The sequence below is a fragment of the Nematolebias whitei genome, chromosome 15 (assembly GCF_014905685.2).
Source record: "Nematolebias whitei isolate Nwh7 chromosome 15, NemWhi1, whole genome shotgun sequence".
NCBI lineage: Eukaryota > Metazoa > Chordata > Actinopteri > Cyprinodontiformes > Rivulidae > Nematolebias > Nematolebias whitei.
In genome coordinates, this window is record NC_056512.1 from 23,338,629 (window position 1) to 23,353,724 (window position 15,096).

A 15,096-nucleotide genomic window follows, 5' to 3' on the forward strand; every position below is an offset into this window, starting at 1 on the left:
AACAAATTCTAATGAAACTTGGAGTCAGACGGCTACAAAGAAAAAGAATACACAGTTCAGTCGATTTGATTGTTTTCAAATTCTCCATCTAAAATTTTGCGATTCATCACCTGACTTAGCAACAAGCTAGTTTTGTTAACAAGTGTTGGTTTGAAAACTTGATTTTGATTGCTCTACAATAAAGATCTGCAAACTTTACAATAAAGAGTGCAATTTATTTGCACAACAAAATGTGCCCTGAGCCACAAAACCTGCTCCTACTGTGATTCTCGACTGGTGGCCTGTGGACTACTTCGAGTTAGTTGGAGGTGGGCGAGTAGTGGTGACAAAGAACAAATATATAACTTTTATTGATATTTTTACATTTAACCACCAACGAAAAGATATTCATGGACAAAATATAGTTTTTGACTGCATGCCTACCAGTCCTGTTTTTGTGGAAAAATTAGTTAGCCCACTTTGAAATGTCACAGTGAATATAAAAATTAAGTCAGTATGTTGGATATATAATTGTGATGTTTAAAAAAACAAAAAACAAATACATTCATTTACATTGGCTTGACTTTTTTTATTGACTCATATTATTATTATTATTATTATTATTAATTCAGAATATTATATATTATTTCAGAATCCAGCAGAAAGATTTCTGGTGGATTTGAGAGAACGATCCTACTGTGAGGATGGAAGTTGGATTAAAGAAGTAACTAACAAACTACTAGTGTTACCTAGGCAACACGCTTCACTCCTTTTATTAGTGGTACCATTCACATATTGCCAGAACAATTTACAGGAAAACTGCTAAAACTAGCCTTATTTTTATTTTTTTTGGGTGGGGGGTATAAAAACAAACAAAAGTCAATTTTATGTCAGTTTCAGTCAAAGAGTCACATGTGGCCCCTGAGCCGCAGGTTGCAAACCCCTTATCTAGAATGATGTCATCATGATGTTTTGGCATAAGCTTCACATTATATGAAGAGATTTCTCAGTATTACAGCAGACAGCAGAGAAAAATAATCAATTTCAAAGGAAATTATAAGTCATAAGATTAGAAAGATTATATTACGGGGAATGCTTCATGGACTTATTTTTAAGCAAATCTCTATTAGGGTAAAGTCAATATTTTTAGGCTTTTTGCTCTGCTGCCTGCAATCAGTCAGACTCATTTTGACAGCATTAATCTAAATATTAAGCTAAAGTTTGGTGTGGTCATAGCTCAACGGTTCCAAAATCCATGATCAAAATGTTTAGCTGACATTAGGACTGAGCAGGAAAGAGATTTTTTGTCAATGTGCTTCCATTAATATCTCAAAGGTTTGCACAAAGTGCATCCCAGTTAATATATTTGGTAATCAGATGCAACACCGCTCCCCTAAACACCCACAGATTTATTGCAAATGTTTGTAGACATATCTATCTTAGAAGGAGGGTTTAAGTCCTTAACACATAATTATAATTTGGTAAAAACATTTATAACTAAATGGAAAAGCTTTAAAACACTAAGGCAAGAGATCTCTCTTCGCTGAAGGATTAATGATGTTTGAAACTTTGGATGCTTTGGACTACTGTGCTGCACTTTACTTGGACCTGTCTAAAGCTTTTGACACTGTGGATCATGACATCTTGTGTCATAAGCTCTCAGAAATTGGTTTCTCAGATCATACCATTGGTTGGTTCTCTCTCAGATCGGAGGCAATGTCTTCAACATAATGGAACTTCTTCCAGCTATCTGTTAACAATGGTGTACCACAAGGGTCAGTCTTAGGACACACCCTCTTCACAATCTACATAAGATCAGATCATCCCTGATGCATCCTTACATTTCTATGCCGACAACACAGTTGTTTATTGTCGAGCTAGAACAGTTGCTAAGGTTTTACAGCTTTTGCAATCTGCATTCAACATCATCCAGTCAGATTTGTTCCATCTCAAACTTGTGCTAAATGCTGAGAAAAAAAACAAAGGGATGTTTTCAAACAGGAAGTCAGTGCCAGCAGTCCTTCCTTCTATTTTATCTTCGAACGATGTCCTATTGAGTTTGATTCATATAAATACTTGGGTATTTTAGTCAATTTGCATCTCATTTTTAAGCCTCATGTCAAAAACTTGTCAAAAAATTGAAAGTTAAACTGGGTTTCATTTTTAGAAATGGATCCCAACTCTGAATGCTAGGAAACACCTTGTAACTGCAACTTTCCTTCCCACCATTGACTACTGTGACAGTATTTACATGAACGCTCCTACAAGCACCCTGCAGATGTTGGATGCTGTCTATCATGGTGCATTAAGATTCATAACTGGCTGTAACTACCGTACCCACCACTGCACCCTGTATTCACTGGTTAACTGGACATCATTAACTTCACACAGACTCTCCCACTGGTACAATTTCATCTTTAAATCACTTCTTGGTCTGCTGCCTTCATACATCTCCTCCTACATGTCACTGTGTGAGTGCAGCTACAGCGTGCGCTCTCAGGACATTATTACCTGCAGTGTTCCCTCAGTGTGGACCAAATTTGGCAAAAGGGCCTTCTCCTATTCTGCTCCCGCTTCCTGGAATATCTTACTGCAGTTGTCAGCCTTGACCTCTAAGGGATTTTAAACAGCTCTTAAGTTCATGGCAAAAACCAATGCAGACATGTTCCTGCTTTTAGTATTTTACATCACTTTATAATGTAGCTGTTTTTATATTTCTTTTATTTACTTTTCATTTTATATGCTTTTTATATTATTGTCTGTACCTCATCTGTGTTCTTCCTTTAAAACAAGTCTCTCTTGTAAATGAGTCCTCGAGGCTCAATGAGACTAACCTGAATAAATAAATGTTGAATGAAAAAGAATCTCTGAAGAGCTGCACGTTCTGAATGAGAACTCGCAATAGGTTGGGGTTCTAAAATATCCCACGTCTCTTAGCTTTTATTAAACGGTGTCCTTTCTATCCAAGTGGACACAAGGAAAGTTTCTTTCACAATAAAAAATTTCAATTTTAATTTTTGTCCCCACACATGAAACACAAATATAAACATTTATGTGTGTGCATGTAAAAATATATTGCTTGCCACTGAAAGAGCAATGGGGACAATGTATTTGCCCAAGTCAGAGTGGACGTGTTCGTTTGTCATGTTAGCAAACTATCTTATTAATGGACACAACAGATTAACTTTTGGAGATAACTTAATTCAAGATGGCTGCTACAGCCGAGCGTCCATAGAAACGACAAAAACGAGAGAGTGAATTTGAGTTTAACTTCGTTGTGGTAGTAGCTGAGAGTCAATCTTAGCTGAAAGACTTGCATATTTGTCTTTTAGAGAAAAGAGGGAACAGAGTCTGGAACACATTTTCCCATTACTTTAATTTCTTTCCATACTTATCCAGACCTTGAAAATACTAAAACCATATTCCAAACTTTTCAAGACTCTGTAGGAATTGTGTATTTGGAAAAAACAAACAAAAAAAACAAAACCAAAATGTAGACAACAAAAAGCACATTTTTAATAATTGTGTTTTATGAATTGAAAACAAATGCAAATAATAATAAAAAAAAGAGCAAAACACAAAACTGTGTCATTAGGTAAGATGAGGCGAGAGACAAATTAAAGTTCTATCAGGGTGAGGGTGAAAGTGAAGGTGGGCAATGGACGAGGAATGGAAGGCTGAGTTTAGTCAGATGGGACATCTTGGATTATTTACACTCATCAATGGCAGACCCTGAAAAGGAGGGTGTGGTTTTTTGTGTGTGGGGGGCTCAAAATAGCAGATCGGAGACACTGAAACACCAGAGAGAAAGGCACTATCCAGAGAGAACGAGAAACGAAAACAAAAACAAAGGTGGACAAAAAAAAAGTGCTTAAACAAACAGACAAAAACAATTTACATCATTTCAGCTCATTGTTAAAGTTAAAATAAAATAATCTCAGTTTTCTGACGTGTAAATTCATCTGCAGGTCTGCACCGGTGACTACACATGATTATCCAAGCTCCGCCCCTTTTCTGGTAGATCGAAGGGGAGGAGTGTCTGCGTACGCATGCAACTATGGTGTTTGAATACAAACGTTAACTACCTGTACACACCTTTACACACCGCTCCATAAATGAACACCAACATTTGATTTCAGCATGTTGTTCTGTTTGTTTTTAAATCCCTTGTGTGGTTCAGTTCTCCGACCGCGCTTCCCTCATGTTTGTAGATTCAGTCAGCTACATTCATCAGCAAAATTAAAATGGCTGCAATAAATACATTTGCTTCAAAAGGTAGCTGGGCTTTTTTTTTCTTTTTTAATATTTTTTTAAACACAGATTTCTCAGCATGTGTAGCTCCAGATGCTGGTCGGTCGTAACTTCCTGACAGAACTAGTTCCTGTTTTTTTTTCTTGCATGACAGAAGAGAAATCTTTTCAAAAATTCCACTCATGGCGGCTTAAATGTCAAGATGTGACGTTTTGGATTAAAACAAAAAACACTCGACTGACAGTTCATCACATTCTACAGTTACTAGGTCTTACCCTGGCTAACAGAAAGCTGAACATAATTTACAAATGGAAAACAATTTGCCACGAGGTAAAACAAACAAACATACAAATATATAATATATATCCTTAAAAAAATGGACTCTCTATACTTGATTCTTTTATAAAGCTGACGCTCACGTGCCGATGTTACACATGGAAACTTGTTAATGACATCATTTATCTTTTTTTATATTTTAAACCCCCTTTGTTTTTTACATTTTTATTAATTTTTTACCTTTCTTTAAAACAAAATTAGGATTTACTGGTAGGCGATTTAATAAAGTGAGTAAATCAACATGCGGCAAAGAAAAACGAACGACACGAAGGCAGAATGTTAAAAAGTGGAGAGGAGAGAAGCAGCTGTGGGTGTGGATGAATTGTTTAGAAATCTTCATGGTTGGTGAACTATGTTTTGTTTTTGTTTTTTTTTATTTCCCTCAGACAGTTCAGTCCTCGCTGAGGCGTTCAGCAGGAAAGTGAACGTTCTCAGCACGAATGAAAGTTGATGCTGCCCACGTAGCTACGCCTACAACAGCTCGACTCCCGTTTTCTCTCAGTTATTTGCGTTCTTCCTGTCACTGTGGGATGGCCAGGAGAGGTGGAGGGGGCGGTTGAGGGTTGGATGGCGGGGATGATGCGATCGAGAACAATGATGGTTATGGTGGAGGGGGATGGTTGCTGTTGTTTACACGGTCTGACTGTTTTACATGTTCCGATTGACCGGGGTGACGTAGTTGCGGGGGAACATGCCCGTTTGGCCGTGACAGCCTCCTTTCCACCAGTTGGGGTCAGAGTTGTCCAGGACCTGAATAAAGTCGCCACGTCTGAAGCCCAGCTCGCCTTCCTCTTGGGGGTCAAAGTCGAAGAGCGCTTGGACGTATGTGGGGTGCTGATTAATCCAAAGATTGGGGGAGTGGGGAGAAAAATGTAAAAAAAGTTAGTAAAAAACAGAACAGAGCTTGAAACAAAACAATGCTGACAAAGTTAAGCTGAATTTCTACAAACTGAGGTCATTTAAAGCAATGGTTCCCAACCCTGGTCCCTGAGGAACACCATCCTGCATGTTTTAGTTGTTCCTCTGCTCCAACTCATCTGACTTGAACGAAAGAGCAATTAACAGGCTCCTGCCAAACTTAAGGAAGTAATTAAACCACTGAATTAGGTGTGTTGGAGGAGGGAAATAACTAAAACATGCAGGACGGCGTTCCTCAAGGACCAGGGTTGGGAACCACAGAGCTTAACAGGTGAGATATTAAGGCTTCCTAACTACATGCTGAACTGAACTCTACTTCAAAATGGCTGTAATATCCCTTTAAATCTGGTCTAATGTTCTTCAGATGCTAAAAAAACAGTTTAACAGTAGTTTTAAAAATAATTCTCATGATTGAAACGATATATATAGAGAAAATAAAAAACCTAAAATTACAGAGAATTTGCTTTTAGCAGCTGCAGAATCAAACGTCTCAAACTGTTTCTCTTTCCATCAGACAGTGTTCCCTCTCCTCCTCTTACCTGTGTCATGTTGTGCTTCTCTAAGTGGTTTGGGTTGTTTCCTCTCTGCGTTCCCCTGCTGCTGTCCCTCAGCCTTGCAGTCTGCAGCTCAACCACAGCTAACCGTTTGTTGTTTTTAGGAGCCTTTTCTGTTCTTACTGCTGAAACCGCCTCGTTTAGATTGAGAAGTTATGAAATACTAAGATAAGCGTAGCTACGCTAAATATTTTCAGTTTGCGGCTCAAAATTGATCTTGATTTTATTTTATTCATCATCATAAGTGAAATATCACACACATTCAGAGAGCTGATGTAAGAATAAAGCGTTCATATTCCTGTCCCTGTAAAATATCACTAATGTTACAAACAATAGTGACATTGTCTCCTCAAAGGATTTATGCACATATTTATATCAAAACATTTGGAGCGGTCCTGAAAGGCCTGCGTGCATTTTGAAAACCATTTTGAGGGCGTTTCATCCTCACCATGTTCCTCTCTGCTCATGACTGACTTTTACTCATCTGTTCTGGACTTCCTACGCTCATGTCACAACATTAGTCAACAGACATGCACAAAGAGATTATTTTCATAAAATCTACGGTTCTGCAGCACTTCAAACTTAACCACGAGTTATCCAAGTTGAGTGGGAGGCAAGTATTTTGTTGGTATGTTCAAGTGAACATTCTGACAGGTGTATCGTGAACCACATATAGATACTTTATAAATCATAACTGTCCCATGAAAATAATAATAATAATAGAGTAAATGTTTATATTTGTCATAATAAGAGATGTGTCACAGATCGTTAGTCCTTGGCATGTCATTTCTTACCTGGGTGACCTGCTCTATGTCTCGCAAAAATATCTGCTGATTACGAGACACAGAGGTGGTGCGATGGTAATCCACCAACTCGTTGAGGGAGTTGAACTTCACTACCCAAAGGAAATACTTCCCAGCTCCGTCACGAAGAACTTTGAAATGCTGGACGTCATTTCCAAACCTGAAGAGCAGCATAAAGATGCAAACGATGAGCAGGAAATGCATAGGAAATCTCAAAACAGTAAAATCTGGAGCCACAGGTCCTACATTTTTTTCAGATTCTGACCTACAAAACCAACAACAGCAGAGATTTTAGTTTCAAACTATGGTTGGTCTACGTGTATAAGTATTTCTAATAATAAAAATAAGGCTACAACCACAGCCTAAACATTCTGTAATCAATTTAAAACTGATGCATTTTTTATAACAGTGTGCTATTTTCAACTTTAAACTTGTATTTCTGGAAATGATCTCAAGACCCCTCACTTGTCATTTCACGATGCACTGTGGAGTCCTGACCCCAACTTTAGGAACCTTTATCTAAGAAACAAACTAACCTAAAATGATGCAGTCAGAGACAAACCTCACTGATCTAAAAGGCGTCTCGGACAGCTCAATATTAGTCATTTGAACGAACACTGATCATTTTATCTTTAAACAAACTGATGAGCTGGAAGCAGGACAGTTCATACACGTACCCTGCACTTCTTCCAAAAAATTAAAAACAACAAAATAAAACAATAACGTAAGAACCAAACTTTAAAAGCACCTGGGACTAAAACAAAAACTACTTGAGGATTGGTGACTAAAGACTTCAAAAAAAGTCACAAGATCACATCACTGCAACTTCACCAGAAAAAGGAAACAACAGTTGATGACTCAAACGTGCAGAAGCTGAAGAACTCGAACACTTTAGAGGAAACTTGTAAGCAGACATGAGGACAATATTAACTTGGTTTCACAGAACACGGCTGAAACTCGTGATGCGTTACGTTTGACCTGAGCGACTCACTTCACAGAGAGGGAGAAGTCCCCTGGTGCACTCTCGCTCTCTCTGATGAGGAACGCCCCATCGTGCCTCTGTTTGTTTAGCATCTCCTCCGCTTTGGCCCGAGGAATCTTTCCAAAGAACCACCTGTAGAAGTGAACCAGAAAATGTGTGAGTTGAGGACAAGTATTTATTTTTAAGTATAAAAATGTTCTTTTAGGCAGGCACTATTTGGGCACTTGGCTACAGCAACAGCAACTCTGAGGTCAAAGTGGAGGTGACAAAACGAGAATACAAACGTCCCACATCCTGCTGGTATGCAGGTGTGATCAGAGAAGAGAGCGGTGCTAAGAACCAACCAGTTGTGCATACAGATGGGGATACGATGACTCGGTGGGTCGTGACACGCCCACTTAAATATTTTGTGAACACACCAGGAAGTCTGGACAAGTCAACTCTGTTGTACTCTGTCAAAATTTGCCTAAAAAACACCCGTTCTGTTTATTCAAAGTCAACGGTTTTAAACCGTATGTTGGAAATACTTGAATTTTCTCTAACACTCAAAACATCTAAATGTTACTGAAATTAAAAAGGTACACGTACAAAAATAATATTTTTGCATTTAATTTTTTTACAGAATAGTCTTGTGGATTGCCACAGTTACAAAACATTGGTAAGAAAAAAAAAAAAAAAAGGACAGCAGCCTGATGTCTTGTTTAAAAAGCTTAATAAAAAATAAAAAAACAATCACGTTTTCCATTGTCTCAAAGTGGCACATTTGTTATTAGTCATCTCCTATATTACTATAAACACAAACCAAAGCATTCAAAAAACTTTTTATTGGAGTGAATAGTTTACAACCATCTGCTGCTTTACATAAAAGTAGACATTTGTAATAAAAAAAGACAACTTTTAATAAAAAGAAGTCCATGCTCAATAATCCAGGTACACAATCCAACAATTTTCAGTCAGGTCATCTGGACAGTTTCTTTTTTTTGCTGAAACGTTTCACCTTCCATCCAGAAGGCTTCATCAGTCAAGGAAACACACAACACAAAACTGATTCTTCCCCCAAACAGCTTACGCCAAAGTGGAACAAACAGTTATGTTGGTGTTTCCTTGACTGATGAAGCCTTCTGGATGGAAGGTGAAATGTTTCAGCACAAAAAAGAAACTGTCCAGATGACCTGACTGAAAATTGTTGGATTGTATACCTGGATTATTGAGCATGGACTTCTTTTGGTTTTGAACCAGTCTGACATGACTGTGGACGAGGAAGAGGGCCGGAACAAGAGGAGGGGGCGTGACAAAGAGACCCTCTTAGCACCAACATAACTGGTTTGTTCCACTTTGAAGTAAACTGTTGGGGGAAGAATCAGTTTTGTGTTGTTTCCTTGACTGATGAAGCCTTCCGGATAGAAGGTGAAATGTTTCAGCACAAAAAAGAAACTGCCCAGATGACCTGACTGAAAATTGTTGAACTTTTAATCAACTTTGTAACGGGTCACAAGTCTGCAGAGTCCCTGATCAAAGCTGAAGCATTTATTAGAAAAAGAATCACCATCAACAACAACCAAATACATTATTGTGAAAGGGTCTGTTTGAAAGTCAGAGTTTTACTACCTTTGGTCCACTAATCATTCATCACGAAACACGATCATTGTGGAATAGAAGCAATGATCTGAGACCAAGCAGAACCGACTGATCAGAACCTTCTTCGGTCGTGTTCTGCCACGACGCAGCGCAGTGTGTCTGTGTTGACAGAGACATGTGGGTGCCTGGTACTTTTGTAACGCATTGAACACAAGCAGGACTGAACGCGCCGTTATTCAGACTCCACTACTAAATTTAGCATGGTTTGAGTTTACAATATAAACAAATTAAATGTAAAATAAAGTTGTGTAAAGTCTGGCGACACCATCCTAAAGCCAACAATGTGTATTGTTTTGTAAAATAAAACTTTGACATGAACAACTCCACAGTCAGGTCATGGTTTTATGCCTTCTCTTAATAACAACATAATTATTATAAATTATTATTGTTTTTTTGGTGGGCTATACAAGTCAGGGTCACTAAAAACCAAAGCAGTGTGTGCTGTGTGTCGACTGAGGACACACAAGATGTTCTGCCCTCAGCTGCAGTCAAACAAGTTTGAATTTATGGAGCCAGATCTGATCATGTGAACAGATTACTGATCCAGCTGCAAACACATGTTGACAACAGCCTATGAAAGAGAGAGGGCGAGGCACAGGAAACGGCGCCAGAAGAGCAGAAATCTGCGCACGCAGCAGCAGCACGACGACTGTCGTCCATGTTTGTTTACCCTTTAAACGGTCGCCCTCATGACAATTTGATGCTTCAGTTTTCAGTTCAGGTCCATCATGTGGTGTGTGATCCCCAGTCCTTCATTTATCAGACAAAGATCTGCTGAAATCAGTCGCAGTGAGTCCCCAGTTGAGTCAGTAGATCAGCTCAGAGTGACTTTACATTAAAGGGACAGTTCAGCCATTCTGAAGTGGAGTTCTGAATAAGGAAAAGTTATAAACCATTAATTTCTTATTTGACAGGTCTTAAATTACTTCTGTCCTGAGAAACAGAGATCAAGTTTGGCAGGACTGACTGTCGGCACTAACTGTTGGTCTGAACGCAGCCTAGGTGAACGCGAAACCTAGGTGGTTTGTTTTAGTCCTCAAAATTTTCTAGCAGTTCAAGCAAATCAAACTTTAAACATCCATTAATTTAAAACCACACAGTTATTCTACTCAAAATAGCATTCCTGGTTGCACAGAAAGTACAACAGATCACTGGTGCGGTTTTAATTAGAGCTTGCAAATAAATACAGAATTGTATATAAATACCATGTAATCTGAAATTCAGGGTTTTTAAATATTTTGTTTCCATAAAACGACTTAATATTTTAGATATTAGTGTTGTTTTAGGGCAGCAGTAATCCACTATGGTCTTGGCTGCATTTGAACTAGCAGTTAACTCATCAGCCTTGCTGGACTGAAAACTAGTTCTCTAAACTGAGGTCACTCAAGAATCTGTCCATAACAGGTAAGATGGGAACGACTTACAACTCCTCCACAGAACCGCACTTCAAAAGATCTAAACTATCCATTTAAATGCCGTCACTGGCCCAGTGATAGAAAGGCCCTCCTCCAACAAGAGATTTTAGGACTCTACAGTGCCAGAGTGCCCTCTGAGTAAAAGTGTGTGTGCATGCGCACGTGTGTACATGGGTGACTGAGACACATCATAAAGCACTTTGCAGAACGTGGATGAGGTTAAAAGGACACAATTCTAATAAAGTTTATCGTTTATGATTTATTAATGATTACCTTTTCAAGGTAAATGAGGTTACTCTTAAATAACGGTAATAATTTACAGTGAAATATGTGCAGATGATATTTACTGGTCATTTAAATATTTTAAACTAAATTCTTGTTAGACTTGCCAATATATATATATAAAGCAAAGCTCAGACTTCTGCAGCTTTAATGACAATGTTTGGGATTCAGCCACATTTTAACTGCAAGAGACTTGAAAATTATTTTACCATTAGTACAAATAACTGAAGAAACCTTAAAAAAATCTTCAAAACAAGTCTAATACAACGAGAACTGTCCTTTAAAAGAGCTAGATCTGACTGCAATGATGCAGCAAGGTCAATATTCAATTAAGATTAAGAGGCTCTAAGAACATTAATAAAGAGAGAGGGAATCTGGCACCGACTGTAGGTCCGGAGGGAATGTTCTCCCAGGATCCTGCCAAGATCTACCTAAAGAGGTTCCACACACAACTATACACACACACACACACGTACGTGCCTCTTGATAAGGAAGTGCATTTCAGAGTCAGAGTCAGAGATTCACAGGGTCCCAGTTACATCCAACAATAAAATGTAAAAGAAAAACAGTAATAAGATCTAAGATATGAGCTAAGAAAAATTTCAGCTCAATATAAACTAAGCACTAATATCATAAAAACATTACATCAAACAGCAGCACGAGCATGAGTCTGTGTGAGCTGATGAGCACGAATGAACACAGCAACAACGAAACAGATCAGCAGCAACATTGAAACAGATCAGCAGAAACATGATGTGATTTTTTTCACAGTGATTATCCTGGTTAGAGATTCATGAGTCTAACAGCCTCAGGGTAGAAGCTGTTCCTCAGTCTAGTGGTTCTACACTTAATGCTCCTCAACCTCCTTCCTGAGGGAAGCGGGGCAAAAAGTGTGTGTACTGGGTGAGTGAGGTCCTTCATGATGCAGGTGGCCCTCTTCCTGCATCTGGAGGTGTAAAAGTCTGTAATGGTGGGTAGACTGACTACAACAGACTTCTGTGCAGCATTCACCACTCTCTGCAAAGCTTTTCTTTCTGCAGCTGTGCAGCCTCCATGCCACACGTTGATGCTGGAGCACAGGATGCTCTCCACTGCACACCTGTAGAAGGAGGTGAGGACTGAGTTTCCCAGACCAGCTCGTCTCAGCCGCCTGAGGAAGTAGAGTCTCTGATGTGCTTTCTTGATCAGGCTGGTGGTGATGTTGCCCCGGCTGAGGTTGTTATTCAGGTGCACACCCAAGTACTTGTAGCTGGAGACCACTTCCACTGCAGATCCTCTTATGTTCAGGGGGGTGTAGGTGTGTTTGTTCCTTCTGAAGTCCACAAGCATCTCCTTTGTCTTCTTCACATTGATGTGAAGGTTATTCTCTTTGCACCAGCTCTCCAGGTGTTCCACCTCCTGCCTGTAGCTGGACTCATTGTTTGTGATGCATCCCACCACCGCTGAATCATCTGCAAACTTTACAATATGACAGCCTGGTATGTGCACAATCATACATGAGCAGAGTGAACAGGAGAGGGCTCAACACACAGCCCTGAGGGGAGCCAGTACTGAGTGTTATGGTGGAGGAAGAGAAGTTGTGGATCCTCACTGACTGAGGTCTGTTTGTTAAAAAGTCTAGGACCCAGGTGCAAATGGAGGGGCTTAGTCCTAGTGTGAGTAGTTTGTCCATCAGGGTTTGGGGGATCATGGTGTTGAAGGCAGACGTGAAGTCCACAAATAACATACGGACGTAGGAGTCCTTCTGCTCCAGGTGGGTGTGAGCAGTGTGGACCACAGAAGAGATGGTGTCTTCTGTTGATCGGTTCTTGTGGTATGCATACTGATGAGGGTCCTCATTGATGTTGATGGTTGTTTTGATGTGGATCATGACCAGTTTTTCGAAGCATTTAGAGACTATCGGGGTGAGGGCTACTGGTCAATAGTCATTCAGACCAGAGACTGTAGAGCTCTTTGGGACTGAGATGATGGTGGCGGTCTTCAGGCATTTGCTTTTAACCAACACTGTACAGAATATCCTGTATTCAGTTTTAGAGCAGGTGTGAAATGAATGCTGCACTGACTCAGATGGCAAAACAAGTGAACAAAAAGACAGTAGAGACAAAAATGTGACCAGATGTCACATGTCTAATTTAGATATCCCTGCATGCAGCATATAAACAAAAACTGTCCACATACTGTCTGTTTTACCACCATCTTCATTGTTTACATGCTGCTAATCCAGATGTTTTGTATAATCTAAGTGCTCTGCTGTGACCCTCAGAGGAATCATCCTTAAATAGGAATACTAACGTACACAGGCAAGTATGTGAATATTAATGACAGTAAATCCTGTTTCGTACATTAGAATGAAGTAAAAAAAAAAAAAAGAGAGCAGTTTTCTCAGACTGTACACAAGTTCATAAGAAATAATGTCCAACTTGAAATTAAACTTTACATCGTGTTTATTAAATTATAGTAACAATTTGCCTTTAGATGCTTTGTATTGAAATTTTCCCAGCTAAAATGTACTAAAACACATTTTCCATTTCTCAGATTTATTGCTAGGTTGAAACTTTTATTTTTTAAGTTACAGACTGACAAAACACTGAATTCAAGGTCTGGATGACAGGTGCCGTGTCCTTTAAGCCATGTTAGGGGAACTGTCCAGGGGACAAAGTTAAAGTCAGGTCCTCTGGACGGTTTCTTTTTGTTGACACGTTTTGTCTTTCATGCAAAAGACTTCATCAGCACAAAGAGCCACAACAAACTCAGTCTTATAAATAGCACCTTCACATAGTGGGTTAACCAGTTAGATTGTGCTCAGATGGTTTCTGGAGTACGTCCTCTCCCCCGCCGACTTGTCTGAGGCAGTCCAGTGGACATAAATTTACTATATACTGTACAAATATTCTCAGTCAGCTATCTTGTGGACTTTCTACACCTGGGGGTTACCAAAGAATTTCCCAACACCCCCATCGCCCACAATTCCACACAATCGAGAGCTTTTTCTTGCACACAAGTCACTTCACAAAGGTTTTCATGTGAATAGTATACAGTGTACATGACAGTGTTTCTCCTACCATCCACCAGGAGGGGAGTCCCCGCCCTTTTAACAGAACTGAGCATCCTGTCTACTGAACTGTCCCCCCTCCCTCCATGGACAAATGCCAGCACTAACATAGCGCTAAGCTAGTGGTGCACAATACAGACGCACTAGCTAAAAAGCTACAGAGGTAAAGCCCCCAGTATACTCCAGCGTACGTGAAGGTACGCGCGTACCTCCGCAGGGCATGTCCGCGCAAAGCTCAATTTTTACAACCGCGTGCATGGTGTTGCACAATAAACTGCCCAGTGACGGACTGTTTTGTATGCGACACCAATGTATTAAATTCCCCTTCTTCATCCATGATCTGGCCTTTTCTTTATTGTTTTTTTTTGCCAAGAGGCAAGCCATCTCTTCCTCCTCAGTTGATTCCATGACTGAAATGATGAGAAATGAAGGAATTTGTCACAAGCTAATTAAAATCAGTCCCAGCGTGGCTGCAGGAGGGTCTGGAGATTTCCTGTTGGGCTGATCTGATGAGTGGGCTGCAGGGCCAGTGCTCCCTGTTTTTTTTATTTATATTTTTAGAACTTTTTATTAACAACATATAAACACAGAACACCGCTGCGGCTGGGGCTGCCAGCTTTCGTTTTTCCCCCTGACCTGTCAATCAATCCAGTAGGCGTGTCAGCAAATGACCAATCGGCGACCTTAATTTTTCCCCCGAAGGTAAACGTTTGACACAAACTGCACAGTTTTATAGGTAATTAACAGGTTTCTGCGATACTTACGGATGGGCTTTCATCTCTATGTAATTCTTAGGAATGAATCCATCTTTTCCATTTAGTTCTGCTTTGTACCAGTTCTGATCACACTCTTCATTTAACACCTAAAAGCACAAAGAGAGAGAAAA

The 15,096-nt window shown here is 39.6% G+C and overlaps 1 protein-coding gene across 1 annotated transcript in view; it reads right to left on the reverse strand.

Annotated features, from left to right (window-relative positions):
• Positions 1-4,932: 4,932 nt before the first annotated feature.
• The window catches only part of grb2b (growth factor receptor-bound protein 2b), a 37,395-nt gene continuing 27,231 nt past the window's right edge, over positions 4,933-15,096 (reverse strand). Inside the window, exons 3-6 of the mRNA XM_037688901.1 lie at positions 14,975-15,072; positions 7,833-7,955; positions 6,833-7,001; positions 4,933-5,400 (exon numbers count right to left, since the gene is read on the reverse strand). Of these exons, the coding sequence (XP_037544829.1) occupies positions 5,215-5,400; positions 6,833-7,001; positions 7,833-7,955; positions 14,975-15,072 (576 nt within the window). The 3' untranslated portion in view covers positions 4,933-5,214. The remainder of the gene's footprint in view (positions 5,401-6,832; positions 7,002-7,832; positions 7,956-14,974; positions 15,073-15,096) is intronic.